Below are 27,890 nucleotides of genomic sequence, written 5' to 3'. Positions count from 1 at the left end.
CTCGTTGCCCTATTACACGACATCGTTCAAATTCAGTGAAGTGTTCACAATGGCTTCTTTGTCGCCTCAAAGAAATTCTTGACTGACATCAACTCATCATGTAAAATCATGTTACTGAATCTCACGACTGTTACTGCGTGTATTTAAATCAAATCTGATTTGCATCCTCATAACGGTGCTACTATCTCCTCTCTTAGGCGACTGGCGCGAAACCTGAAAGACATTATCTCTCTGATGTAGCAACACGCCTACCAACTTGTGTTTTTGTCTCAAACTCCCCCTTGGTGATGTGATTTCCTCCGTCAAAGTAGTACATTAGATATACAATGATTTTGATGTTTTGAGGGTCGTCCTTGTTCCATATCACACCTCTAACACCCTCTCGTAATGCTTCTGTTAGCTTCCCCCGGTTATTTATTTCTCTGTCGCTTCTTCCATTCTTATGTATTAATCTCCCCAGATATTTTAAACTCTCCACCTTTGTCAGTTGTTCTCCACCAACTATTGTTCCAGGTGTGACTCTCTCTTATTCTTGATTGCAATCATCATGTTACATTTGCTTACAAAAATACTATAGTTCTCGTATCCTTGTGTTATTCGTTCCTCCTCTTCCTTCTCATTGTTTCCCCAAACCATGGTTCAAATGGCACTGAGCACTATGGGACTTAACTGCTGAGGTCATCAGTCCCCTAGAACTTAGAACTACTTAAACCTAACCAACCTAAGGACATCAGACACATCCATGCCCAAGGCAGGATTCGAACCTGCGACCGTGGCGGTCGCGCGGTTCCAGACTGAAGCGCCTAGAACCGCTCAGCCACACCGGCCGGCTTTCCCCAAATCATCAAATCGTTTGCAAACAATATTGTTTCCTCTTTCCTTCACCAATTACTTGGGCCTCTACGTTCCTTATCTCGTCCATCTCCACAATGGAAAGCAATGATGAGTGTGAACTTCCATTGTCTCAAGCCGTTCTTGTGTTTCAACCAATTTGATCTCTCTTCTCCCAGTTCAACACAGCTCACACTCACATATGCTTCATACAGATTTTTACTCCTCTGTTCTCCAGAGACTTCCATACCTTGATTCTCAGTAATCATATGCTTTCTCAGAGTACAGGAAGGCCATTAGTAGATGGTTCAAATGGCTCTGAGCACTATGGAACTCAACTGCTGTGGTCATTAGTCCCCTAGAACTTAGAACTACTTAAACCTAACTAACCTAGGGACATAACACACATCCATGCCCGAGGCAGGATTCGAACCTGCGACCGTAGCAGTCGCACGGTTCCGGACTGCGCGCCTAGAACCGCGAGAAAACCGCGGCCGGCGCCATTAGTAGATCTGTTCCATTATAACGCAGATGTTTCTGTATATGTCTTTCAGTGAAAATTAGACATATTGCACACCTTCCTGCTCTGAAGCCATGTTGGTTTTCTCTCATCCTTTCTCCTGTTTTGGTCCAAATTCGAGTTTCCAAATCCTTCTCAAAGATACAGTGACTCATCAGTGTGATTCCTGATAGCTTTTTCACTATTTTCTGTTACTTTTCTTGAATATTGGTACAACTGCTCCTTTATTCCAGTCTTTAGAAGTCCTCCTAACTGCCAAAAGTCCAATGTTTCGTACACTCTTGGGAGGCGGACAACGGCATGAAGCAGGAGTTTGTCCGATTGTCCTTAGGGTCGGAGTGCAATGGGGACTGAGTGTACCCTGAGACCGCTACGGTCGCTTTGAAGGCCCTACGGGAACTCCGTAAAGTGACGGCCAACGGGGATCTGAAGAAGCTACGATAGGCCCAGCAAGCCATCAGTGGATAACTCTACTTTCAAAAAAAGGAACAAATGTACTGCAGTAAGCCTCTCTAATCCAGATTAGAACCGAAGTTCCTCAAGCAGAAACCCATTTCAAAAACCTAGACTCAATAAATTTTACAAATAGCAGAGAGAAGCACAAAACCTTATAGCACGAAGTCAACCTCATAGCAACAGCTCAGACTGACGATCTGCTTTACAATTGACATAAAATTTTGCCTATTATCTGTTGTCCAGAGAGACGTACAACTGGGACCGTCCCCAGTTCCTACTGGGATTTTAAACACCAATGACTTTATGCAACACCATATAAAAGAATCCTCAGATATGGGATAGTGGAACAATTTCTTTGAATAGTCTGTGAAATGTGAGCAGATTGCTAAATAGGACAATCAAGGCAATAGATGGGAGTCAGAAATTGTATCTGGGTCAAGGACATAAGTTTTCCTTTTCAGAGGTGTTAAGTGGCGTGCAATGAATTCTTTGCTAGAAAGCATAAAATGGTTCAAATGGCTCTAAGCACTATGGGACTTAATATCTGAGGTCAACAGTCCCCTAGATTTAGAACTACGTAAACTTAACTAACCTAAGGACATCACACACGTCCATGCACGAGGCAGGATTCGAACCTGCGACCGTAGCACCCGCGTGGTTCCAGACTGAAGCTCCTAGAACTGTTCGGCCACCGCGGCCGGCTAGAGAGCATCACACGTCGCTTCATCATAACAGAGTTCTCATGAAAATGGACTTACCCATCTAAGTATGGGATGACTGAGGTTGGAAGTGTTGCTTATGACAGCAAAAACTGATAACAGGAGGTCGCTTGCAGCCAGCGAGCCGAGACAGCAGCGTAACATCAGCCGGTACTTCCTGGAACACAACGAATCTATTAATACATCGCTATTTGGCCTATCATTCCGTATCCATTCATGTTCTGACTAGCTCGAAATGTTACCACAACTCTTCAACCTGATTTCCAGAACTTCATTGTATCTTCGATCGTTGAAATGCCTGGTCTGTTGGAACAACCTCTGTCAGCATACATATTACCCCTCATACACAGTCACTCCACAACCGTTCCCATCGCATTTGTGATCAACCCCATCTCCTTGAGATCTACCCATCCTACAGGGTGTTTCAAAAATGACAGGTATATTTGAAACGGCAATAAAAACTAAACGAGCAGCGATAGAAATACACCGTTTGTTGCAATATGCTTGGGACAACAGTACATTTTCAGGCGGACAAACTTTCGAAATTACAGTAGTTACAATTTTCAACAACAGATGGCGCTGCAAGTGATGTGAAAGATATATAAGACAACGCAGTCTGTGGGTGCGCCATTCTGTACGTCGTCTTTCTGCTGTAAGCGTGTGCTGTTCACAACGTGCAAGTGTGTTGTGGACAACATGGTTTATTCCTTAGAACAGAGGATTTTTCTGGTGTTGGAATTCCACCGCCTAGAACACAGTGTTGTTGCAACAAGACTAAGTTTTCAACGGAGGTTTAATGTAACCAAAGGACCGAAAAGCGATACAATAAAGGATCTGTTTGAAAAATTTCAACGGACTGGGAACGTGACGGATGAACGTGCTGGAAAGGTAGGGCTACCGCGTACGGCAACCACAGAGTGCAGCAGGTGATCCAACAGCGGCATCGGGTTTCCGTTCGTCGTGTTGCAGCTGCGGTCCAAATGACGCCAACGTCCACGTATCGTCTCATGCGCCAGAGTTTACATCTCCATCCATACAAATTTCAAACGCGGCAACCCCTCAGCGCCGCTACCATTGCTGCACGAGAGACATTCGCTAACGATATAGTGCACAGGATTGATAACGGCGACATGCATGTGGGTAGCATTTGGTTTACTGACGAAGCTTATTTTTACCTGGAGGGCTTCGTCAATAAACAGAACTGGCGCATATGGGGAACCGAAAAGCCCCATGTTGCAGTCCCATCGTCCCTGCATCCTCAAAAAGTACTGGTCTGGGCCGCCATTTCTTCCAAAGGAATCATTGGCCCATTTTTCAGATCCGAAACGATTACTGCATCACGCTATCTGGACATTCTTCGTGAATTTGTGGCGGTACAAACTGCCTTAGACGACACTGCGAACACCTCGTGGTTTATGCAAGATAGTGCCCGGCCACATCGCACGGCCGACGTCTTTAATTTCCTGAATGAATATTTCGATGATCGTGTGATTGCTTTGGGCTATCCGAAACATACAGGAGGCGGCGTGGATTGGCCTCCCTATTCGCCAGACATGAACCCCTGTGACTTCTTTCTGTGGGGACACTTGAAAGACCAGGTGTACCGCCAGAATCCAGAAACAATTGAACAACTGAAGCAGTACATCTCATCTGCATGTGAAGCCATTCCGCCAGACACGTTGTCAAAGGTTTCGGGTAATTTCATTCAGAGACTACGCCATATTATTGCTACGCACGGTGCATATGTGGAAAATATCGTACTATAGAGTTTCCCAGACCGCAGCGCCATCTGTTGTTGACAATTGTAACTACTGTCATTTCGAAAGTTTGTCTGTCTGAAAATGTACTGTTGTCCCAAGCATATTGCAACAAACGGTGTATTTCTATCGCTGCTCGTTTCAAATATACCGGTCATTTTTGAAACACCCTGTACCAGTTACAACCACTGTAGTCGTCGTAACTCAATGAAAGGCTCTAATCCATCTGCTTTCTGCCTAAGTCAGATCCTATTGACTGAAATTACAACTATCAGTTCCTTAGTTCACATACACTCCACATTCAGTACAACCTCCTCTCCAACGCCTTTCGCAGCCAAGTCTCAATACTTCTTTGGCGTCTTATTTTTTTCCATATTTCTTTTACTAGCAACTGGCGGCCCGTCCCTGATTTGCAAGGACATCGCTAACTTGTAAGTATTTACGGCCGGACGGCGTGTCTGGTGTGGCAGTAATTCTGTTTACGTGGCACTGAGCGGTACAGTTATAATTAAACTTCAGAAGACAATGTTAGGTAACTGATTATCATAATTTCCACATAAATTAAACGCTATAGTGCTGCTTTTAAGCCTTTCAATTACAAATAAAGAAGGCTTTAAAAATAAAACCATAAATCACTCATGACATGGATGACGTAACGTGGTGATTCTCATGTATGTTTGGTTTTTGTTGGGGCCTCCGGTGAGAGTAGGTATGGATGTAGAAAAAAAAAAAAGATACCAAAGCAGTATCAAGTTGTTTCAAATAGGTTACAGAATTCTGATCGAGATGTTACAAACAAATCTATCATTGGATGTAGCGATTGGAAAAAAGGCACTTAGTTTGGCAATCTTATGATAGATGCTTCTCGTAATTAGTATGGTTCCATTTGTAATACTGTGTACAAAATACATTCTGCACACTAAAGTTGGACATATCGTTGTTTTCACAGAATTTGCATCTGTGAGATCTATACACAGGAATTATCTAGATGCGGGTACTCAGCTGTGAGAAAACAAATAACAGGAAATTACTGGAACAAATGCAAGAGATGTGAGCACTCAATTTTCTATTCTGTCACAATATGCAAGCAAGTTTTGTCTAGAGATTTGAAACTACTACGTAGTCATGAGCATTGTATTAGGTACCTGATGTATAGGCAGAGAGGGGAGAGAAAGAGTGACAGAAAGAGAGAGAGAGAGAGAGTTTTTTTCTTAAAAAAGAAGGAGAGGAAATTAATATTAACGCAGAAACCAAGAAAACAATTATGTAGATGGTAGGCAAACACGTAGCGATACTTTTAACTAAGAACATAAATTCGTAACTCAAATGACACATTTTACTTAATAGTAAACGCATTGTCGATGAACTTTCCCAGTTTCTGACATATTCTTGTCCGCTGCTTCATCCATTGGCAATTTAAATGATCCAGAATACCTCTCCACATCTGCATTACTAAACGGGTAACCGCTTAATCATGCACGGTGCACAATCCCAGTTGCAGACTGCGTATTTAATAGTTTAGGGGGGCAACAGAAATTTGATTTTCAGTATTTCATATAAGTACTGATCAACTTTAAAAATTTATAGTGCTTTTATAATCTATTCATTAACAGTGAATCGCTTCGGCCAGTGGTCTGGCTGACTCGTTTCACGTGAGACCAATTTCCGTCACTCTGATAAGTAACAGAAGTATACTGAGGTCACAGAAGTCATGGGGTACCTCCTAAAATCGTGTCCTGCTTCCTTTTGCAACGCCTAGTACAGAAACGCGACTTGGCATGGACTCAATAAGTCATTGGGAGTCCACTGCAGAAATACTGAGCTATGTTGCCTCTACAGCGAAAGTGTTGCCGATACAGGATGTCGTGCACAAACTCACCTCTCTAGTATATCTCTTGGATTCATGCCGGGTGACCTGTCTGGCCGAAACATTCACTTAAACTGTCCAGAATGCTCTTCAAATCAATCGCGAACAATTGTGAATCGGTGGCATTGCGCATTGTCATCCACAAAACTTCCACCGTTGTGTGGGAATTAAGGCCCATCAACGGCTGTAAATGGGGACCTCAAGTAGCCGAACATAACCGTCTCCAGTCAATGATCGGTTTAGTTAGACCAGAGGGTCCTATCCATTCCGTGTAAACACAGCTCACACCACTGCGCAGCCACCACCAACCGTTTTGACAACTTGGGTCCATGGCTTCGACGGATCCGTGCCACATTCGATACCTACCATCAGCTCTTACCAAGTCAAATCGGGAATCATCTGACCAGCCCACGGTTTTCCAGTGGTCTAGGATCCAAACGATATGGTTCGCTGGAGGCGAAGTCACGGGCTGTCAGCAAAAGTACTCGCGTCGGTCGTGTGGGCCATAGCCGATTAACGCCAGATTTCGCCGCACTGTCCTAGTAGACACGTTCGTCGTACGTTCCACATTGATTTCTGCGGTTATTTCACGCAGTGCTGCTTGTCCCTTATCACTGACAACTCTACATAAACGCCGCTGCTCTCGTTCATTAAGTGAATGCCGTCTACCATTGCGTTGTCAGGTAATGCCTGAAATTTGATACTCTCGGCACTCTCTTGACAATGTGGGTCTTAGAATATCAAATCTCTAACGATTTCCGAAATGGAATGTCCCATGAGTCTAGCTCGAACTACCATTCCGCGCTCAAAGTCTGTTAATTCCCGTTGCGCGTCCATAATCACGTCGGAAACATTTTCGCTCGAATCACATGAGTGCAAATGACATCTTCGTAAATTAACTGTCCTTGTATATCTTATGTACGCGATACTACCGCCTTGTGTATATGTGCACGTCCCTAACCCTTGACTTTTGTTACCTCATTGTAACTGGAGAAGATCAGTAGCTAGCATCTCCCACATATCATCTTCCGACTGTAATTTGCATGTACTTCCTGGCAGAGGGAAAGTATGAGCTACTTTTTTAATCATGACGAGCCCCCTTGTGGTAGTTTAATCTATATGGTAGCGAGATTCGGACTTTGTCGTGGGACCGGGGAGAGGGGGAGGGTGAGAGAGCTCCCTACAACTTTATTCTATATACTTCATCCCACACGGCATGAGAAAATGCTACTCTGCGCTAACCATAATCCAGCCGCGAATTGCGTTGACTTGCTTCTTTTGTGTCCCTTCACAAGAGGTAGCTCATTTAGCTTGCGTTTAGGAATTTTGTCGGGATGGAGGCTTCAAAGGACAGACGCCAATTAAGCTCACAGAGGCTGAACTTGAAGCATCACTGCGGTGCCTACCAGTTCAGGAAAAGTCATCCTCTTGTGTGTTGGGAAAATTTGTACGTTAGAAATCTGAGAACCGTTTTCATGTAGGCTGGAAGTGACAAAGCGCCATCTACTTGCAAGTTTCTGTCTTTCATTGTGGAGACAATGGATTGATCACGCACTGAGTAGTTTGAAGCGAGGAACTCAATCCTTGCCCTGCCAAAGTTATTTCTCAAGGCTAGCAGGCGGCGTGCACATAATAAGATCTCTCTCTCTTTCTCTCTCTCTCTCTCTCTCTCTCTCTCTCTCTCTCTCTCTCGCTCTTTTTATCTCTCTGTCTTCTTGCGTGGAAACTTTCTGTTCAATGTTTTCAAAAACCTTCCTAGGGGAAGGAGCCGAAGAGTCAAGCTACCTTCGTTTCATTGGCCGACCGCTATTTTACACATTATGTGTGCCTGATGAACATTTTTAGGGCGGTTGATTTTCCGTGGAACACTCAGGAGGATAGAGAAGCGGCGTTTTTCGACGCACTGGTGTCAGATCTGGAAAGGTGCAGATGTTCTGACTCTGTGTTGAGATTGACTGTGCCGGTCATAGCCTGGACACTGATATCAGACATCGTCGGGCGCGGATGCTGCCTTTGAACTACGAAGCCGATTTTTGGTTTGGTAAGTGCTTAATAGGACACAGGTTCGAGTAAGCCTTCATAATCCCGAAAGGATTTCATGGAGAAACATGATTTTTTTCAGTTCTGTAACAATGATATCATTATCTGAACAATTGCGGAGGCGGGTTTCTGATTACCGTTAGTTCCAACGGAATCAGGCATTTAGTCAAAGCCCACGTCGACCTCTTGCAAACGTATCATCTTCCGTTAACACAATAAATAAGTATTACTGTTAGAAACTGTGTATATGTCTTCAGGCACTGTAACTCGCTACGCTCAAATGACCCAGACTGTATTAAACCAGTATTTGACACTGGGAGTATTTGTAGACTTCCAACAAACTTTAAACGTAATTTTAAGCTTCTGCTCCTTATATGCTTATCGTCAAATACCTTCCACATTATAAACATGAAGATGGTATCTGTTCTTTTGGATATGTCCGAAAGAACATATATGAGGCTCACCGGTCGTTTGACCATCTTCTTCTGTGCGGGTGCACAAACAGTGCCCGAACTTTTACGGGAATTGCCGGTAAAGCCGCGAGTAATACGTATGATGATGGGCAGGGGCACTATGAATTTAATGCGGGCCAATAAGCTGCAAATGTGGGTCTCACGGGAGGCGTGCCAGAGATAAGTCCCTGCAGTCGCACTATCCTCTGTGTCCTCGGTGGCTCAGATGGATGCCGGCACGGTATCTCAGCTTGTTCGGTCAGAGGGTTAGCTGCCCTCTGTAATAAATAAATAAAAAAAAAAACAACAACTGAGTTAATGGACCAACGACGAACTGAACCGGGTTTCTTGCGAAGTCCACCACGAGAAGATGCAACGAACGAAAAAAAAAAAAAAACGAACAAAAAACAAGATTTAAAAAAAAGATGGCTAGAGCGTCTACCACGTAAGCAGGAGAACCTGGGTTCGAGACCCGGTCGGGGTGCACATTTTCAACTGTCCCTGTTGACTTATATCAACGCCTATATGCAGCTAAGGGTATTCATTTCATTGTAATCTTTCACATTAACTGATTTGTTGAAGAATCAGACGTTTGAAAGTGTGCTATACAGAATCGGAGGTGGGGGTTATTCGTGTCGCACTATCCATTTGCTTGTTCTGGTAAAGATGTTCCACAACTTGTCTCTTTGTTGGTACTTCATCAGTTCACACGATTTTAACATTTTTAAAATGCTCCTAGTTTCGTATTCTCTTGTTTCCGACAACCACGTTTCGGTTCACACATTTATGAGCTCCACGCGTAAAGTTTCAGGAACCGATTCCTTAATTCCAAGTCACTATTTGCGACCAGCAAAGGTCTTTCGTTGTTAGGTTGCTTCTGATGTCTTACCTGTCTCGACCGTCTTATGTAACCTTACTTACCAGACGGCAAAACTATTTAACATAAGGCAGTACACTTCCCATAGGTTCATGGTAACGAAGTGACTCCTCACCGATCTTTATCGAACTGTAATCTGTTTACTAGTGTGTTCAAACATCTATATCTACTTATGGGGGATATACTTCGCAAGTCACCGTACAGTTCGAGAAGGACGGTACTCCAACAGAGTTTTAGAGATTTTCTGTCATGTTCCACTTCTTCATGCGTCTATTGACCGAAGCAAACATGACTATGTACGGAGGAGACACCAGAATTTTCCTCCAATACCCATGGTGAATCTACCCAACAGGTAACGTCAGCTTTGTTCCAAAAAGACCGGTTGAAGTTCGCGTAAGATCCTTGTTACATTATTCTATATTGTTAACGGTCGTAGCACCATGTTCCCGAATCCGATGTCAGCTACCATGACTGCTTGATTATTTGCTGGAGCATTAGAACACTGGGCGGACTACGTTCTTCTATGTTATTTCCTTTGTAGATGGACTGTACTTTTACTATTAACACATATTGTTCTAAAAGTAGCTTGTCCTTTTCATTAAGTAGCCTTCGTAAGGCTTCATTACTCTCGGCCATAAGGACTGGCATCAGTTCTGTTATAAATTTATTTCTGTTCCGAAACTAATTTTGAAATTAGTGGTTCTTCGACGCACCATTCCTAATATAAATTTGTCTTTCTTATTTAGTACTTCAATCCTACGTATTTAGTTGTTCTCTGCGCTGAAGACGGGAATCACTGAGGGTAGAAAGTTGGTTGTACCAGGAGAAACACAGTTTCCCCGATTATTACTGTGCCTACATGGCCCAGTTTTCAGGTTTATTTCGTTGTCTAAAGTTACTGTCGGTGATGTTATAGTGCATACATGATTAGTCTACAATTTACACTTAAGTATTTGCACGAGGGTTCATAGCAAGACTTTCAGAACGTTTCTTTACCGATTCGCTCTCGAACGTAACGGGGGAAACATAAACACCTAAATGTTTTCGAGTGAGCTGTGACTTTTCTTATTTTATCACAGTGGTCATACCTATTGGGGTAGGTGTGAGTTCTGATAACAGCGACATTCACCTACTTTGCGATAACAGAAAACGATTGTCCTTCTTTGGACCTTTCCGATTCCTCCGTCAATCATGTCTGTTAAGTTTGCCACACTTCGCAGTACTACTGCAGGAGAGGGTGGACAGGCGTAGTGAACAGAGTCTATTTAGCAAATTTATTGTGTCTAATAAATGTTTTGCCAAAAAAAACCTTTTTGGGTTCACCTTCCCTACAGAAAATTTCTATGTATTGGTTCCAGTTTACGTTCTTCATAATTGCAATCCCTGGGTATTTAGTTGAATCGATTACTTTTAAATCTGAGTGATTTATCGAGTTACTGAATTGCGCCGAATTTTTTGTAGTATCAGTGTAGAGAACGTCCTGTCTTTTTTTAAATTCTAAGTGAATTGGCACTTCACGCAGCATGAGATGTCTAAATCATTTCGTTATTCGTTTTGATGTTCTGATGGCTTCACTAGACGGCAAACGACATAATCATACGCAAACAGTATAAGAGAGCTGCTCAGATTGTCTTCTGAATCAGTTATGAAGATTAAGAAAAGCAACGGGACTAAATCGCTTTCTTCTGGGACCTCAGATGTAACTTCACTTGCACTAGATCACTTTTCGTAATTTTTACGGTATGGAGACTTAATGGAAAAGTTTTTATTTCACACACACTTGTACTACATGGGGACTTTTCCCTACTGCAGTCAGTTTAGGCCTGTTGCTGCACATTTCCCATATCTCGTTCGTGGAGTCATGTGTATGGAAAGATTTCTCTTCTACTATCCGATGTATGCACCAGTTTTCCCTGTTAATTACACTGAGGCGACAAAAGTTATGGGCTACCGATATCCACATACACCGGTGGCGGAAGTATGACATACACAAGGTATAAAAGGGCAGTGCTTTGGCGGAGCTGTCACTTGTACTCAGGTGACCCATATGGAAAGCTCCCCGACGTCATTATGGCCACACGACGTAAATTAACAAACTCTGAATGCGGAATAGTAGTTGGAGATCGATACATGGGACATTACATTTCGGAAATCATTGGGGAATTCGATATTCTGAGGGCCACAGTGTCAAGAGTATACCAAGAATATCAAATTTCGGGCATTACCTGTTACTGCGTACAACGTAGTGACGGACGGCGTTCACTTAATGACCGAGCGCAGTGGCACTTGCGTAGATTCGTCAGTGCCAACAAAAGGCCACTGCTTGAAATAACAGCAGAAATCAACGTGGGAAGCACGACGGACATATCCGTTAGGGTTGTGCGGCAAAATCTTGCGTTAGTGAGCCAAGGCAACAGACAACCGACACGATTGCCTTTGCCAATAGAACAACGTCCTGGGATAGTGACGGAATCAGATGGACTCTTGCAAAACTGTGGTATGATCAGGTGAATCATGATTTCAGGCCGACCTCTGACGCCAAGCGGTTCTAGGAGCTTCAATCCGGAACCGTGCTGCTGCTATGGTCGCAAATTCGAATCCTGCCTCGGGTGTGGATGTGTGTGATGTCCTTAGGTTAGTTAGGTCTAAGTAGTTCTATGTCTAGGGGACTGATGACCTCAGATGTTAAGTTCCATAGTGCTTAGAGCCATTTCAACTATGATTTCAGTTTGTAAGTGCTGATGGTATGGCTAGAGTGTGGTATAGTCCCCACGAAGCCATGGGCCCAAGCTGTCAACAAGGCACTGTGCAAGTTGGTGGTAGCTCTATAATGCTGTAGCCTGCATTTACATGGAATGGACTAGGTCCTCTGGTCAAACTGAACCTTTCACTGACTGTAAATGTTTATGTTTGGCTACTTGGAGGCCATTTGGAATCATTCATGAGTTTTCCCAAACAACGATAGAATTTTTATGGATGACACTGCGCCATTTCACCGTACCACAACTGTTCGTGATTAGTCTGAAGCACATTCTGTGCAATTCCAGCGAATGATTTGGCCGCCAAGATTGTCCGACATGAATCCCATCGAACATTTACGAGACGTAGTTGAGAAGTCATTTCGTGCACAAAATCCTGCATTGGCAACACTTTCGCAATTATGGACGTCCATAGAGGCAGCAAGCCTCAATATTTCTGCAAGGGACGTCCAACGACTTGTTGAGTCCATGACACGTCGATCTGCTGGACTATGCCAGGCAAAAGGAGGCCCGACACGATATTAGGAGGTATCCCAGGACTTTTGTCACCTCAGTGCATGACAGATCCTGTGTAAATGAAGCAACGAATTTACAACCATCTAAAAATTAAGCTAGAACACTAATCACAAAATAATACATATGAAATGGTGAAATATAAAATTAATTACAGGAAAATCCCTTTATAATACGGAACAGCATAAGGAAGATGGAATGGGTAGTCAGTTAGGTTTTTCGAATGCTATTTTCAGAGGATCAAGGAGTGGAAACCAACTAGTCTGTTTATTCACGTAGCAACTGTTCAGGACGGTTATTTTGATGACTCATTACATCCAGTATGTAAAGCAGGAAGAGTCTTCGTTCACAGTGCATTATTTATGCTGCGTTACCTATCATTTTCTGCTTTATAGACGGTGCTCAGTAAAGATTTTGTCTGTTTCTGGCTCCTTTCATCTTCTCTAGTGCCATTTAGTTCTGCTGGACACCAATGTATCTGATTTCCCTTTGCAGGAGGAGCCGCACTCTTATCTTGTCATGCTATAGAGGCTACCTTTCTTCATTGGGACTGCTGGTCTTTGTGGTATGGTAAACCACTGAATCTTAGCTTCGCAAGAGGTTGGTAATTGTGGTAGACAATCCACACTGTGGTTTGCTGACAATCGTTTGGAACACTTTTGGTGGATACGCTAATATTTAACTGTAATTCATTTTCTAGTTTTCCAACATTACCTGAATGTTTCCATTCTGTTTGTTCAGTAAATCCATCAGTTCGATAAAACGCTTTTCTAGGACTATAATATGATCTTCTACTTCTACATGACTACTCTGCAATTCACATTTAAGTGCTTGGCAGAGGGTTCATCGAACCACAATCATACTATCTCTCTACTATTCCACTCCCGAACAGCGAGCGGGAAAAACGAACACCTAAACCTTTCTGTTCGAGCTCTGATTTCTCTTATTTTATTTTGATGATCATTCCTACCTATGTAGGTTGGGCTCAACAAAATATTTTCGCATTCGGAAGAGAAAGTTGGTGACTGAAATTTCGTAAAAAGGTCTCGCCGCGACGAAAAACGTCTATGCTGTAATGACTTCCATCCCAACTCGTGTATCATATCTGCCACACTCTCTCCCCTATAACGCGATAATACAAAACGAGCTGCCCTTCTTTGCACCCTCTCGATGTCCTCCGTCAATCCCACCTGGTAAGGATCCCACACCGCGCAGCAATATTCTAACAGAGGACGAACGAGTGTAGTGTAAGCTGTCTCTTTAGTGGACTTGTTGCATCTTCTAAGTGTCCTGCCAATGAAACGCAACCTTTGGCTCGCCTTCCCGACAATATTATCTATGTGGTCCTTCCAACTGAAGTTGTTTGTAATTTTAACACCCAGGTACTTAGTTGAATTGACAGCCTTGAGAATTGTACTATTTATCGAGTAATCGAATTCCAACGGATTTCTTTTGGAACTCATGTGGATCATCTCACACTTTTCGTTATTTAGCGTCAACTGCCACTTGACACACCATACAGCAATCTTTTCTAAATCGCTTTGCAGCTGATACTGGTCTTCGGATGACCTTACTAGACGGTAAACAAAAAAAAGCCTGGAAAGAACACAAAATTGGCGATATTTTATTATTTAAGGCTTACAATACACTGACAGAAAAAAACCACAACACCAAAAATAAATAATGTGGAGTAATGGCATTTGGGGAATACACTTGTCTAGATAACATATGTAAGGTACCGTAAGATCATAGTTTAATGTGAGCAAGAGATAAGCCATTGAAAATGTGAAATGCTGGTACAATAATAACCAGTGTCATCACCAGAATGTTGAATGCAAAAAAGCAAACGGGCATGTATTGGGCTCTACAGGTGCCGGACGTCAGTTTTAGGGATGAAATTTCATGCCTCTTGCATTTGGTCGGTCAATACTCGGATGGTTAATATTATTTGTGGATGGGGCTGGAGTTTCCGTCCGATGATGTCTCATATGTGCTCGACTGAAAGAGATCTGGTGATGGAGGAGGCCGAGGTAACATGTCGACTTTCTGAAGAGCATGTTGGGTTGCAATAACGGTATGAGGGCGAGCGTTATCCGGTTGGAAGAAACCCCTGGAATGCTGGTCATGAATGACAGCACAACAGGTCAAAAGACCATACCACTTACAAATTCGCAAACATCGTGCGTGGGTTAACCACGAGAGTGTTCCTGATGTCATATGAAATTACACCCCAGATGATAACTGTAGGTCCAGTGTCTCTATGACGTAGACAGATTGGTAGCAGGTCCTCAACCGGCCTCCTCCTAACAAACACACGGCCATCTTTAGCACCTAGGGAGAACCGGCTCTCATCAGGAAACACAGCAGGCCTCCACGCTGCCCGACAATCAGCTGTCGCGTGACATAATTGAATTCCAAATTGGCGGTGGTTTGGGGTCGGTGGCATGAAGTTACGGGGCTTCTGGCTCGGAGCTGTCCTTGAAGTAGCCGATTTCGTTGTGTCACTATGGTGCCAACTGACGCTCAAATTGTTGCCTACTGCAGATGCAGTGCGATGAGCCAGAGCCACAAACGAATGCGATGGTCTTCCTTGTCGGCAGAGCCATATAGCAATGCGGAGCCGATCTCCTTGCGACCGAACATTCTCGTGACCACCGCTACCAGCAATCGTGTACAGTGGCTACATTACTGCCAAGTCCTGTTGCAGTATCCCAAAAGGAACACCCAGCTTCTCGCAGCCCTATTACACGACCACGTTCAGACTCAGTTAAACGTTGATAATGACGTCTTTGTCGCCTTAAAGCTTTCATGACTAGCATCAGTCCAAGCTCAAAGGTGATTACCGCTCACAACTGTTGCAGCATATATTTAAAGCAAACCTGATCTGCATCCTCTTCGGCGACTGAGGCGAAATCTAAACTACATAATCTTTCAGATGTAGAAACACGCCTACCAACTTTCGTTCATGTCGCATAACTCCTTCTTGGTGCTGCGATTTTTTTTCCGTCAGCCTTTTTGGTGGCTGAATGTGTAGATAGCACTCTGCGTTGGGTAACGCTTCTGCAGTTCAAACTGTGATATGCGGTGTAAATTCTTATTATCTAGGTATGAAACTGCTAATGAGTATATTACATTCTCCAATATTTTGGAAAAAATATATATAAGGAAACAGGACGTTAATTTTATGTTTCTTGTCGCCTTTCTTGTAGAGAGCCTTAACAACATTGCATATGTTAACCTGTCTGAAAAAAAATCCCTGTGTAGGTCACTCATTACTTATTAAGTTCGAACAACGTTTCAGAATGCTGTTTGAAATTGCATCAACATCATATGAACCTTAGTTCCTTAGAATTCTTATAATTCTGTTAATTTCAATGAATTATGTTGGTGCTACTCCTAATTGCTAAAAGTTTGTTGGAGTGACATTTTTAATAAACGGTTATACTCTTTGTTCTCCAACTGAACCAGTTAATCCTACTTTTACTGCTATATTGAGAAAGTGAATGTTAAAGCACTTGCAGATTGTGAATTATCCGTCACAACATTGTCACTTAGTTTAATTGTTATGGTATCTAGTTGACTGACTGGTTGTCCTGTCACCTGTTCGACAATATCCCTTATAGTTTTAATCTTATTACCTGTATTGTTAATTTCTGTCCGGATGTGCATACTTCTACACACCCGCCAGGATAGCCGAGAGCGCTAACGCACTGCTTCCTAGACTCGGGTAGGCGCGCCGGCCCCAGATCGAATCCGCCCGGCGGGTTAACGACAACAGCCGGTGTGCCGGCCAGCCTGGATGTGGCTTTTAGGTGGTTTTCCACAGCCTACTAGGTGAATACCGGGCTTTCCCCCACTTGCCGCCTCAGTTACACGACTCGCAGACATTTTCAACACATTCACACTATTTCACGATTTACATTAGACTCAGACAGCTGGGGAACACTAATTCCGTCCTGGGGAATATCGGGTGGCGGCAGGAAGGGCATCCGGCCACCTCTTCAAATTCACCCTGCCGACCCTGCACCCAATGCGAGATAAAGGCAGTAGCAAAAGAAAGAAAGAGGAAAGAAGACTGAGTTGCTGCTTTGCCTGACCGTGAGCGGCGCTAGCAGCGTGTATCAATCTATCCCCTCCCGCAGTATCTTTGCTCGACTGCTATTACTTCCCGGTCGTTGTCTGTCGAAAGCGAGTTCCAGTCGCGAGTTAGGGTGGCCAGTGAGTTGGAAATTGCCAGGAGGGCAGTCCGGAACTGCCAGTCAGGGAGTTGCAATGCGGCACTAGCGCAGTCGGGTTGGAGCTGTGAGGTCTGCGTCTACACGTCTCGCCTACACCACGGTCTTGGTGGATCGTCGGTCTGTCGTCAAACCGGACGACGCGTTTTGGCTCACTGATCATTCATGAGTTTGCTGTGTGTGTGTACATCGACTCCCGATTTGTCTTCGTGTGTGCTTAGTTACTGTTGGGTATTGTTCAGGTTTTCGCGCAAGTGTTTGTCAGGTTGTGTGTGTAGTTGGCGTTATTTGCACTGAAGACTATTTTAGATACTGTCGGCATTCGGAGGCGTGTCGGTTGGTTGGTGCGGACCAGGGAAGATCTGCATGCGGTGCCGTCGGCTGGGTCCGCTGGCGGTCCCTGTGCAGTATCGAAGCCTGTGTGGAGCTGCCCAACCCTACGAGCTTCGTGGCCCATCGACCCAGAACGTCAAAGTTGGTGTGTTTAGTACCCACGCAGCGTCCCTCATGTTGTGTCGTTCGTTTCTGTGGCTCGCTGTTGGGGAGCTTTTTCCTGTGAGCAAAACCGAGTGTTTGTAGTGGTGAAATCGAACAGCAGTGCGGTGGAGTTAACTATATGGGTTCACTACAATTCAAGTGCACAAGCGGAATTTTCTTTCTTGTGGCCGCTAGTGTTCTGGTTACCTGTCCTGGCCACTGACGTAAATTCAGGCAGTGTCCTTTCCTCACCTGTTGTCACTGTCCAACATGGTGTATAATTTTGACAGCTTAACACATATGTCATTGTGGATTATTACGTCTATAAGAGTTTAGTCTTTTTAGTTTTAATGTACAGATTGGTGGCGAGCAAGTCGTTTGGTCGGTCAGTCTGTGACTGTCTCTTGGTTGGGTTACCGGCGGATCAACTGCAGTTGAACCCACTACCTGTCCCACCTAAGTGAACGTTAATGTTTCGTGGGCAGCTCCCCCCCCCCCCCCCCCCCCCCAATCCTCCTGGAGGCGTCTGAGTGCCGTTGTCTGTACTGTCCTTTTCATAGGTTTTAGTGGTCTTTTGGTAATTTATTATAGCTAATGTTTTAAAAGAATTTTTTTTCTTGCGTTTTATGTAAATCGGTTTATGTAAATAAATTGTGGGTCTTCAACCGCTTAAAACCTTTTTCTTAAATTTAGTTATTTTCGTTGCATTGCTTCATCATTTAGTGCGCGTTTGGCCATTGAAAATTTAAAGGTTACGGTATTTTTGAATGTTTGGAAAATCAGCTGTGGGCCTTCAGCTGCTTAAAGCTTTATTCTCAAAATTTCTCCTTAAGCGAAAACATTGCGCCTTCTGCCTTAAAAGATTATGGTAATATATTTAAAAATTTTGAAGTTTAATCGTGGCCTTCAGCCGTTTGTATTGCACCTTGTATATGTTTGTTCTATCTTCTTTTGCCTTGAAGCTTTTCACCTAGCTGTGATATATTTATCTTGTTGATTTTTAAGATTTATTGTTTTGAGCCCTTCAGCCGTGAAGGAATTTCATTTTGAAACTCGTAGTTGTAATGGTTCTACTATGTGCCGTTATGGTTTAAAGGTGTTATTAAATTACAATAAATTACAATTTTGAGTGAAACTGACCGACACCTTATTTGGCCCTTTCCACAATCCTAATCACTTGTTCTGCCCAGCGGGTTTAGCAGGCGACTGACTTACATCAATCTATGAAGTTAAAGACTGTGCCTCCTCTTTCCACGTTGAAGTGAACAAGGGTCGTAATACACTCTGAGCATGTGCGCTGCCTACCTGGTGAAGACGACGTAGAGTTCTGCTACGTTCAGTGCGATGGCGGCTCCACCAACCAGCCCGAAGAGCACCAGGTAGACGGCGCGGTCGGCGTTCTTCAGGTAGGTGTTCTCACTCCACAACGCGAACGACAGGTTCGAGTTGGGTGGTAGCTCGCAGTTCGCCATCCAGGGAAACTGTTCGCGACGCCGCCGAAAGAAGTTCGTTAAACTTGTGGTTTTTATAAGGCGAACAGGCAGTGACTGTACACTGAGGTGACAAAACTCTTGGGATTCCTCCTAATGTTGATGGTGTTGAGACAGATTAATTGTGAAATGTCAGCTTGGAGTGTTTTGAAATGTAAGTTAATTAATCTGTAAAAAAAAAAAAAAGCGCACCACATGTTCTAATGAAAGCATGAAAACTATCTGAAGATGAATCGTAATGATTCGAAACCGGTAACGGTGCATTTTGAATAAAGGAACTGAAAATAAATTTGTGGCTGGTCGCTGTTTCAACACCATCAACATTTGTCTTCAAATAACAGCCACAGTCTCCAACCATGTCATCACAGGACAAAATTGAATACCTCCTAATACCTCGTTGGACCTCCTTTTACCCGGGGTAGTGCAGCATCTTTACAGGGCGTGAACTCAGCAAGTAGTTATAAGCCACTGCAGAATTGTTGAGCCATGCTACCTCTGTAGCCGTTCATAATTGCAGAAGTGTTACCGGTGCAGGATTTTGTGCACGATGGGATTCAGGTCGGGCGATCTGGGTGGCCAAATCATTCCCTCGAATTGTTCAGAATGTACCCTACCATCAGCTTTTACCAACTGAAATGGGGACTCATCAGAGTAGGCCACGGTTTTCCAGTCGTATAGGGTGCAACGCAACCGATATGGTCTATAACCCAGGAGAGATGTTGTAGGCGATGTCGTGCTGTTAGGATATGCACTCGCGCTGGTCGTCTGCTGCCATGGCCTACTAACGCAAAATTTCGCTGCACTGTCCTAGCGGATATGTTCATCGTGCGTCCCACATTGATTTCTGCTGTTATTTCACGCAGTGCTGATTGTCTGTTAGCATTGACAGCTCTACACAAACACCTCTGCTCATGGTTGTTAAATGAAGGCCGTTGGCCACTGGGTTGTCTATGGGCAGAGGTAATGCCTCAATTTTGGTATTGTCGATGCACTGTTGACAATGTGGATCTCGGAATATTGGATTCCCTAAGGATTTCGGAATGGAATGGCGTTACTGTCTAGCTCCAACTATCACTCCGCACTCGATATTTGTTAATTCCCGTCTTGAGGCCATAAACGGCCATAAAGAAGTCGTAAACCTTTTCACATGAATCACCAGAGTACAAATGACATTGCACGGCCCTTTCGAACCTTGTGTAAGCGACGCTACCGCCATATGTATATGTGATGTGTATATCACTGTCCCATGTTTTTCTCATCTCAGTGTATAATCTTATTTCTGAATGTGTCGCTGAACTTCCACGTAACAAATCATACAAATAAACTTACCGCATTGCTCAGCGTGTGTACAGAAGGACCTTCGGAGACGGTTTAGTGCAGTTTGCTACACAGTAATTCAATTTTTGTGTGTCAGGTAAGTAGAAGCCAGACTCGTAATGCCTGGCTGACGATAAATTCAGAAAAAGAAAACGATAAAGCTAATCACATATTCAAAGTTTTTTCACTACATACAAGAATGTGACAGTAACGAAACATTTCTAGAGGACCGAAACAACAAAATAAACATAAATATAAACCTACTGTCACTGACAGAAGTTACTAATGCATTCTATTGGAGGACTGCTCAAACCAGAGATCGCCACTTCGAATCCCGGTAGCGGTAGAAATTTTCGTCACAAGTGTTTGGTCAGTTGGGTGGTAACATTCTTGACTAGCAGATTGCGCGCAAACGACGTGGACTGAATCCCAAACTGCTCTGCACTGTCTCGCGGGTACTGATGATTGCGATTATTCAGCCGGATGAGACATTACTTCCTTTGAAGGCAATCGACAGGAGCAGACTGTGCTCCTGCACTGGAGTCCACAGTCGTTTTTCTCTTTGTGTTCATAAACAACACGATGTTCATAAAACGTACAGTAACCTGTACTCGGTATACACATCCTACAAGAAGGGTGTCAGTACACGAGGAATGAGAACCTTTCCAACGAGGTAGCCCTGCTGACATTTGGAGATTACATACTAACCATAATAAATACATGCTTCATTATATTGGATTAGGTGTTACCTTTTGTAAGCAATAATTAACGTAGCTGGCTTATTTTTTTGGAGAAATACAATAAACATAGCTGTGATAGTGTAAGTGAAGTAAATAGTCATCATCTTAATCACAGTCCTCCACCATAACTATCTTCGAATTATTAGTGTACCAAAAAGTGCTATGTTAGCACCTAAAACTGCGATATATCATAAACAAATATTTAACTTCAATATAGAAACATATGATTTTTCACTAGGAATGTTGTAGAATTGAATTAACAACGAATCTGACAGATACTGTCTGCTACCTGCGGGTTATTTGAAAGTGCTCTACAACATAGTATTCAGTATAATACGTAATTAATGATTTTAAAGTAGAAATTCAGTAGGACCTCATTCAGTAGGACTGCTACAATCTTCTGACTTCAAAGGGGGTGCCGTACAGGTTTTCATGAAGAATGACAATTTGCGACTGTCCATGTCATTTGTTTTTGCCAGTGAAGCAAATCTGATATTTTCTGGTTCACTGGTGAGCCTCTTCACTGTATGAGTGCTCTGCTTGCACAATACAATAACATACTTTATTTTACTTTAAAGTTTCTTTGATTTACTGTGAAGGAAGCGCTTATTATTTTCAGTGTTTGTTTATGTTACTAATTTTCAAACGCATTGCTCTAATTTTTGAAATACAAATCACAAATTTTTTCTAAGTGAAAAATGAGTGCAACCTTAAAATATTCCTTCCTTTTTGAGGTCACTCAGAAGATAGGTTCTCGTCAGTATGTAACACACTGAAAAGAAAGCTTCTGGATCTTATTACAGAGAATGATGTGTATCAGTTTTCGGATGAAATGCTAATTACCTAATTTATGATATTTGTCTCAGTTTAGTAAGTTCCTCATGTAACTGATTTTACCAAGTTATGTGACTTTTCTGCAATGACACTCTGAAGTTTCATGAAAATAATAATAATAATAATAATAATAATAATAAAACCTCTGGTAATGATACTATAACATTCACCCAGCAAGAACTTGCTGTATATCGAAAATTTGTAACATTAGAGATCGAAATAACACTTTCACATACAGTTATATGGTTAATAGAGATTTCTGTTAATAAATTATTTTTGGGATTACAAGTAGTTCTATTCACCGAGTTTTTGTTCCAGCTCAACTACAAGTTGTAACACTACACAGATGTCATTATCAACTTTGTGCGAAAGTATTACTATGAAATAGTGAAATTTATTGAGAGATACGTTGAGTAAGTTGTTCTCCTTCTATTACAAGGAGAACAAATCGTTACATTACATACAATATTAAATTAAATCATAATTTCTGACTTAAATGGTGCCCAAATTCAAAGAAACAAATGAAATTTTGCCGGGCTGACCTTATTTTGCCACAAATCTGTATTAACAGGTGGCAGTAAAGTAGGAGTAATGTGAAGAATACAGAACGGAAACAACTGCAACATGATAATGGTAGGCAAAAATCTGCTTCGTTTTTTCCAACTCAACAGGTTTGCACATGTATTCGAACAACTAGTTAATGAGCTCATTATGAGGTGTGATTGCCTCTAGTAACAGTACAGACCTGACAAAGATGGTGCATGCTGTGAATGATGTCATCGGTCTCATGTTGAGGCAATAACGCATATTCATCCAGGAGAGCTGCTAGCAAATGTTGAAGAGTGTTTGGTGGATGCTGACGTGACGCAACCCATCTCCCTATTGCATCCCAGACATGCTCTGTGGGATTCAAAGCGGGAGAGCGAGCAGGCCATGCCATGCGTCCAGTATCTTCCGTTTCCAAGAGAACTTCAACAACCTGTGATCTACGAGGTCGAGCATTATCGTCCATCGGTACGAAGTCTGAACCCAAGTACCTCTCAACAACAACACAAGAGGTCCCAAGATCTCGTCACAGTACCTGATTCAACCGTACTATTACACAAAGAGGTGTTCGAGTGGTCAAAATAATCCATGCCCACACTATCTGGGATTCTCCTCGACATCGGTCTCTTTCCGCAATGTTTGGACCAGAAATCGTATTCCAAGTTCCCTCCAGATGCGAATCCGCCGAGAACCACTCTCCAGACCGAATCGGGATTCATCTGTGAAAAGAACATTGTCCCACTGATCGACATTCCAGACGGCATGTTGACGACTCCACTCTTAGATTTTCCCTTCTATGAAGACGCGTCAGAAGTATCCATGCAGCAGGTCTCCGACAATAAAGGCAACTCTACCGAAGCCTTCTGTACAGGGTCGCCTCGATGCTATAAGACCTGTGGATGCTGCGACTTCAGATACCATAATCCGCGCAGTGCTAAGGCGCCACTGTCGTGCCCTCACTGGTGAATAACGCTCTTGTCTCTCTGATGTCAGACATGGCCAGCCCTACCCTGGTCTCCGGGATATCGTTTCTGTCTCTGTCAAGTGTCGCCACATCTGGGAGACAACAAAACGTTTCATGTTAAGCCATCGGGTAATATCAGTTTGTGACTCTCCTGGTTCTATTGTTCCTACGCCCCCCACCCCTACCCTCCAGTGTGTCTTCTCTGTAACATACTGCACCGTCTGTGACTAGCCGCGCGAGATAGCCACGCCGTCTAGGGCGTCTTGTCACGGTTCTGGCGGCTCCCCACGTCGGAGGTTTGAGTCCTTCCTCGGTCAGGCGTGTGGTCCCTCGTTAATAATGCCGCCATCAAACACGTACGAGACTGGACCGTACATGACCAGATCACTGCTAGCGACCACAACATCATCACACTAACCTTAAGTGGTATACCAAACGTCAACACAGAAACACAACCAAAAATTTATTTGACAAATCAGACTGGGACAGGGTCAGACTAAAAATACATGAGCACATACCGCAAGACATCACCGGCAGTGTTGATTACAGGGCACACATGCTGACAGATATCATGACACACACACACACAGAACACCTGCATACCCACACAAAGAATGACAAAACACCAAAACATTCCCTGGACTACACAATTAACACGACTCAAACAAGACTCAAAACGTAAACGTAAGCTTTACCAGCGAGCAATTTCAGACAGAGAAAGACAATTAGGACTACACGACTACCGGCTTGCCAAAGACAAATACAAACTTGACCTGAATAAGACCAGGAAAGACCATTGGAATAGCCATATAGCAGCACAAACAGAACTAAACATTTGGGAGTGAACCATACAAAATCGTGACAGAGAAAATTAAGAGCCCACTGGTTCTGGGAACGCTGCGACAGGAGGATGGTGAGATGACTAGTGGCTGGAGACTCACAGAGGAGTTCCTGCTGAGAAAACTCCTGCCTGACGACATCGCAGATACAGACACACCACAACATGCAGCACTGAGACGCGAAGTAGACACAGTCTACACCACACCAACCGTCACCTGTCCATTTGCGCAGGAAGAAGTGGCGACAGCGATCTCAAAACTCAAAAACAAAAAGGCGGCTGGACCGAATGCTATCCACTCTGAGGTACTGAAACAAATTAAACCGCAGATCACCTCGTTTCTCACAACGTTGTTAAACGATGCATTAAGGCTGGGCCGCGTGCCTGCAGAGTGGAAGACTTCGAAGGCTGTTATCATCAAAAAGGCTCCAGACAAAGACCCATCAGACCCCAAGTCATACAGACCAATTTGCCTTATAAATACACTCAGTAAAGTACAAGAAAAACTGCTCTGCAAAAGACTACAAGCACACCGAACACTATGGGGACTGACACCACACCAATACGGCTTTATAGAAGGGAATTCTATAGATGGCGCAATTAACAGAGCACTCCAAATACTACACGACACACCCTCCAAATACACACTTGAAATTATGATAAACGTCTCAGGTGCCTTCAACAATCTCTGGTGGCCGGCCTTGTTAAAGAGGCTTAGACACCTCCAGGTACGGGGGTCTCTGTATGGTAGTTTCATGGACTGTTGCAGAGACAGAATGGTCGTTTGGCAAATGGACAGCCAGAAAGTGATTACACGAATTACAAAAGGCTGTCCACAAGGGTCGATTTGCGGCCCCATCTCCTGGGACATAGTTATAGAACCGCACCTACAGTTACTAGAGGAACACGTCTTGACGGATGGAGTTGTCGCTTATGCTGCTGATCTACTCGTCGTAGTTTCAGCAAACAACCGTGACCAGCTAGAATAAAGTGCCAATGGAACACTTCGGACAATAACCCAATGGTGCACAGATCATAAAGTAAAGATAGCAGGAAACAAAACAACCGTTGACCTCAGCACTTTGGTCCCACAGGATCTTAGCACAAATTTCCACTTTCCGTCTGCGACTGTGTACACAGCGATTGTGGATGTGGAACTACCCAGCAACCACTACCCCTTTTGATAGGTGTCCTGACGCCATCGATGGCGTGGTTGACCGTTGGCCGGAATGCCATCTTCCGTGCAAGACACAACGGTACAGACATCTGTTGACAATCTGTATGATTATGTCGTGAATTAGACACAGAACGGGGAAATAGCGGTTCGTTGCTTTAATTTTAGACACAGTGTAGTTAAAATTCTGAGTTATAGGTCAACCTGTCATAATTATGAGATGAGGTTCAAACTTAGTTTGAAAAGGTTTAATTTTGAATTTTCTACCGACTCCTCGGTTAGTAGAAAACAGTAAGTTATTTACCTTACTGAAAATTCATTTATGACAAATAAACACAAAACCTCAGTAGTTTCAATTATTAATTCTCCTCATATAACTACTAGTATTTATAATCTTTGACTAATAAATTGGGAGCAAGTAATGGAGTCAAACCATTAGTGTATATTTCAATATAAATAGTGTTTGTGTATCTAAAGTTTGAGTTACATGTTAAAGAAAGTTACATGTAGAATACAGAGGGTAATGAAAGTCACAGAATGAATAAATCAAAGCTCTCTCCAAGTATCGTTTCATTAAATTTACATCATAAAATTCACTGAATATTTATTCTGATATTTATTTTCTAAGTAATTTTATATAATCTGACAATGCAAACGTAACAATAATTTAGAGGTACAAAAAAGAAACTATCTAATTTATTTTGAAACTGCTTATCAGATGATGTCCAGATGGGCTATTGTTATTTCTTCCTTGCAAAACTTTGTATAAACCAAGGAATTAAATAATTACTGTTATTGACAAAATATCTACATATCAAGATAATTATTTTTAGTGACCAAGTAACAGCTTATAGACTCATATATATTCATACTTGATGCCATCATAAGAGGAAATGGTGTAAATAATACGTACCTGGGTTCCATTGTCTGTAATATTGTAAATCGTCAGTAGTGTTCGTCTTGGTGATGTTAGCACTCGTAAGGATCTTTGCCCAGGGCTGAAAGAAGTTCATCACACCGTTAAAGATTGATGTCTTCGCATCTGTTTAAATGTATTAAATATAGTAATCATTCAGATAGATATATATATGTGTATATAAAGCAATCTTTTAATGAAGTGCTTTGTGCACATACTTGGTCATATTATTGAGCAAGTTCTCTGTTCCAGTCTGGAAACTTGCTCTGTGGATCATACTTTGCAACCTCTTCTGTCTTATCACAAAAAATTATATGGCAGATATGAGAACACAATAATAGAACGACAACACTGGAGAAATTCCTATACGCGGTCAGTGGGCAATGAAATATCCATTCTACTAAATAAATACATTTTTGTTAGTAAAAGAATGTCTGACTAATGTCTTTTCTTGGAAAAACAAACGGTGCTTCTAAAATATGAATCTATTAATACACACATCAAAAAAGTTCTGCATCACCCCATTTCCCAGAACTCCTTAAGACAGACGTTGACTGTGGATATTGTATCATAGACACGGTCTCTTCGACTGTTCAGAGATGTCACTAAACTCACTCAAGGATGTAAACAACCATGCATGAGCAGCGCCTATTAGATGGAGGGGTCCGACACCCGATCACTTCCAGTCATTCCATCAGGAAGGAGGTACACGGCTCGTGTTGTCTGTAGTTCAACCATGACTAGACGGTCAGTACCGCTGGTCGATAGTGTCCGCATTGTTGCTTTGTGCCAGGAAGGGCTCTCAACAAGGGAAGTGTCCAGGCATCTCGGAGTGAAACAAAGTGATGTTGTTCGGACATGGAGAAGATACAGAGAGACAGGAACTGTTGATGACATTCCTCGCTCAGGCTGCCCATGGGCTACTACTGCAGTGGATGACCGCTACCTACGGATTATGGCTAGGAGGAACCCTGACAGCAACGCCACCATGTTGAATTATACTTTTCGTGCAGCCACAGGACGTCATGCTATGACTCGAACTGTGCGCAACATGCTGAATGATGCGCAACTTCACTCCCGACGTCCATGGCGAGGTCCATCTTTGCAACCACGAAATAATGCAGTGGTGTACAGATGGGCCCAAAAACATGTCGAATGGACCGCTCAGGATTGGCATCACGTTCTCTTCGCCTATGAGTGTCACATATGCCTTCAACCAGAGAATCGTCAGAGACGTGTTTGGAACGCCTTAGACACTGTCCAGCGAGTGCAGCAACGTGGAGTTTCCCTGCTGTTTTGGGATGGCGTTATGTGGGACAGACTTACACCATTGGTGGTCACGGAAGGCGCCGTAACGGCTGTACGATACGTGTATGACATTCTCCGTCCGATAACGCAATCATATAGGCAACATATTGGCGAGGCATTCATCTTCAAGGAAGACAATTCACGCCTCAATCGTGCACATCTTGTGAATGACTTGCTTCAGGATAACGACATCGCTTGACTCGAGTGGCCAGCATGTTCTCCAGACATGAACCCTATCGAGGCTGGCCGGTGTGGCTGTG

General features: G+C 43.1%; 1 protein-coding gene across 1 annotated transcript in view; it reads right to left on the bottom strand.

The window, feature by feature from the left end:
* LOC126335802 (gastrin/cholecystokinin type B receptor) overlaps window positions 1-27,890 on the bottom strand; it is a 138,378-nt gene that overhangs the window by 39,562 nt on the left and 70,926 nt on the right. The window contains exons 4-6 of the mRNA XM_049999265.1: window positions 26,320-26,404; window positions 18,809-18,984; window positions 2,566-2,683 (exon numbers count right to left, since the gene is read on the bottom strand). Of these exons, the coding sequence (XP_049855222.1) occupies window positions 2,566-2,683; window positions 18,809-18,984; window positions 26,320-26,404 (379 nt within the window). The remainder of the gene's footprint in view (window positions 1-2,565; window positions 2,684-18,808; window positions 18,985-26,319; window positions 26,405-27,890) is intronic.

Source organism: Schistocerca gregaria, chromosome 2 (genome assembly GCF_023897955.1).
Source record: "Schistocerca gregaria isolate iqSchGreg1 chromosome 2, iqSchGreg1.2, whole genome shotgun sequence".
Taxonomy (NCBI): domain Eukaryota; kingdom Metazoa; phylum Arthropoda; class Insecta; order Orthoptera; family Acrididae; genus Schistocerca; species Schistocerca gregaria.
Note: the sequence above shows the minus strand (reverse complement) of the source record. Positions and strands in the feature narration are given on the sequence as shown.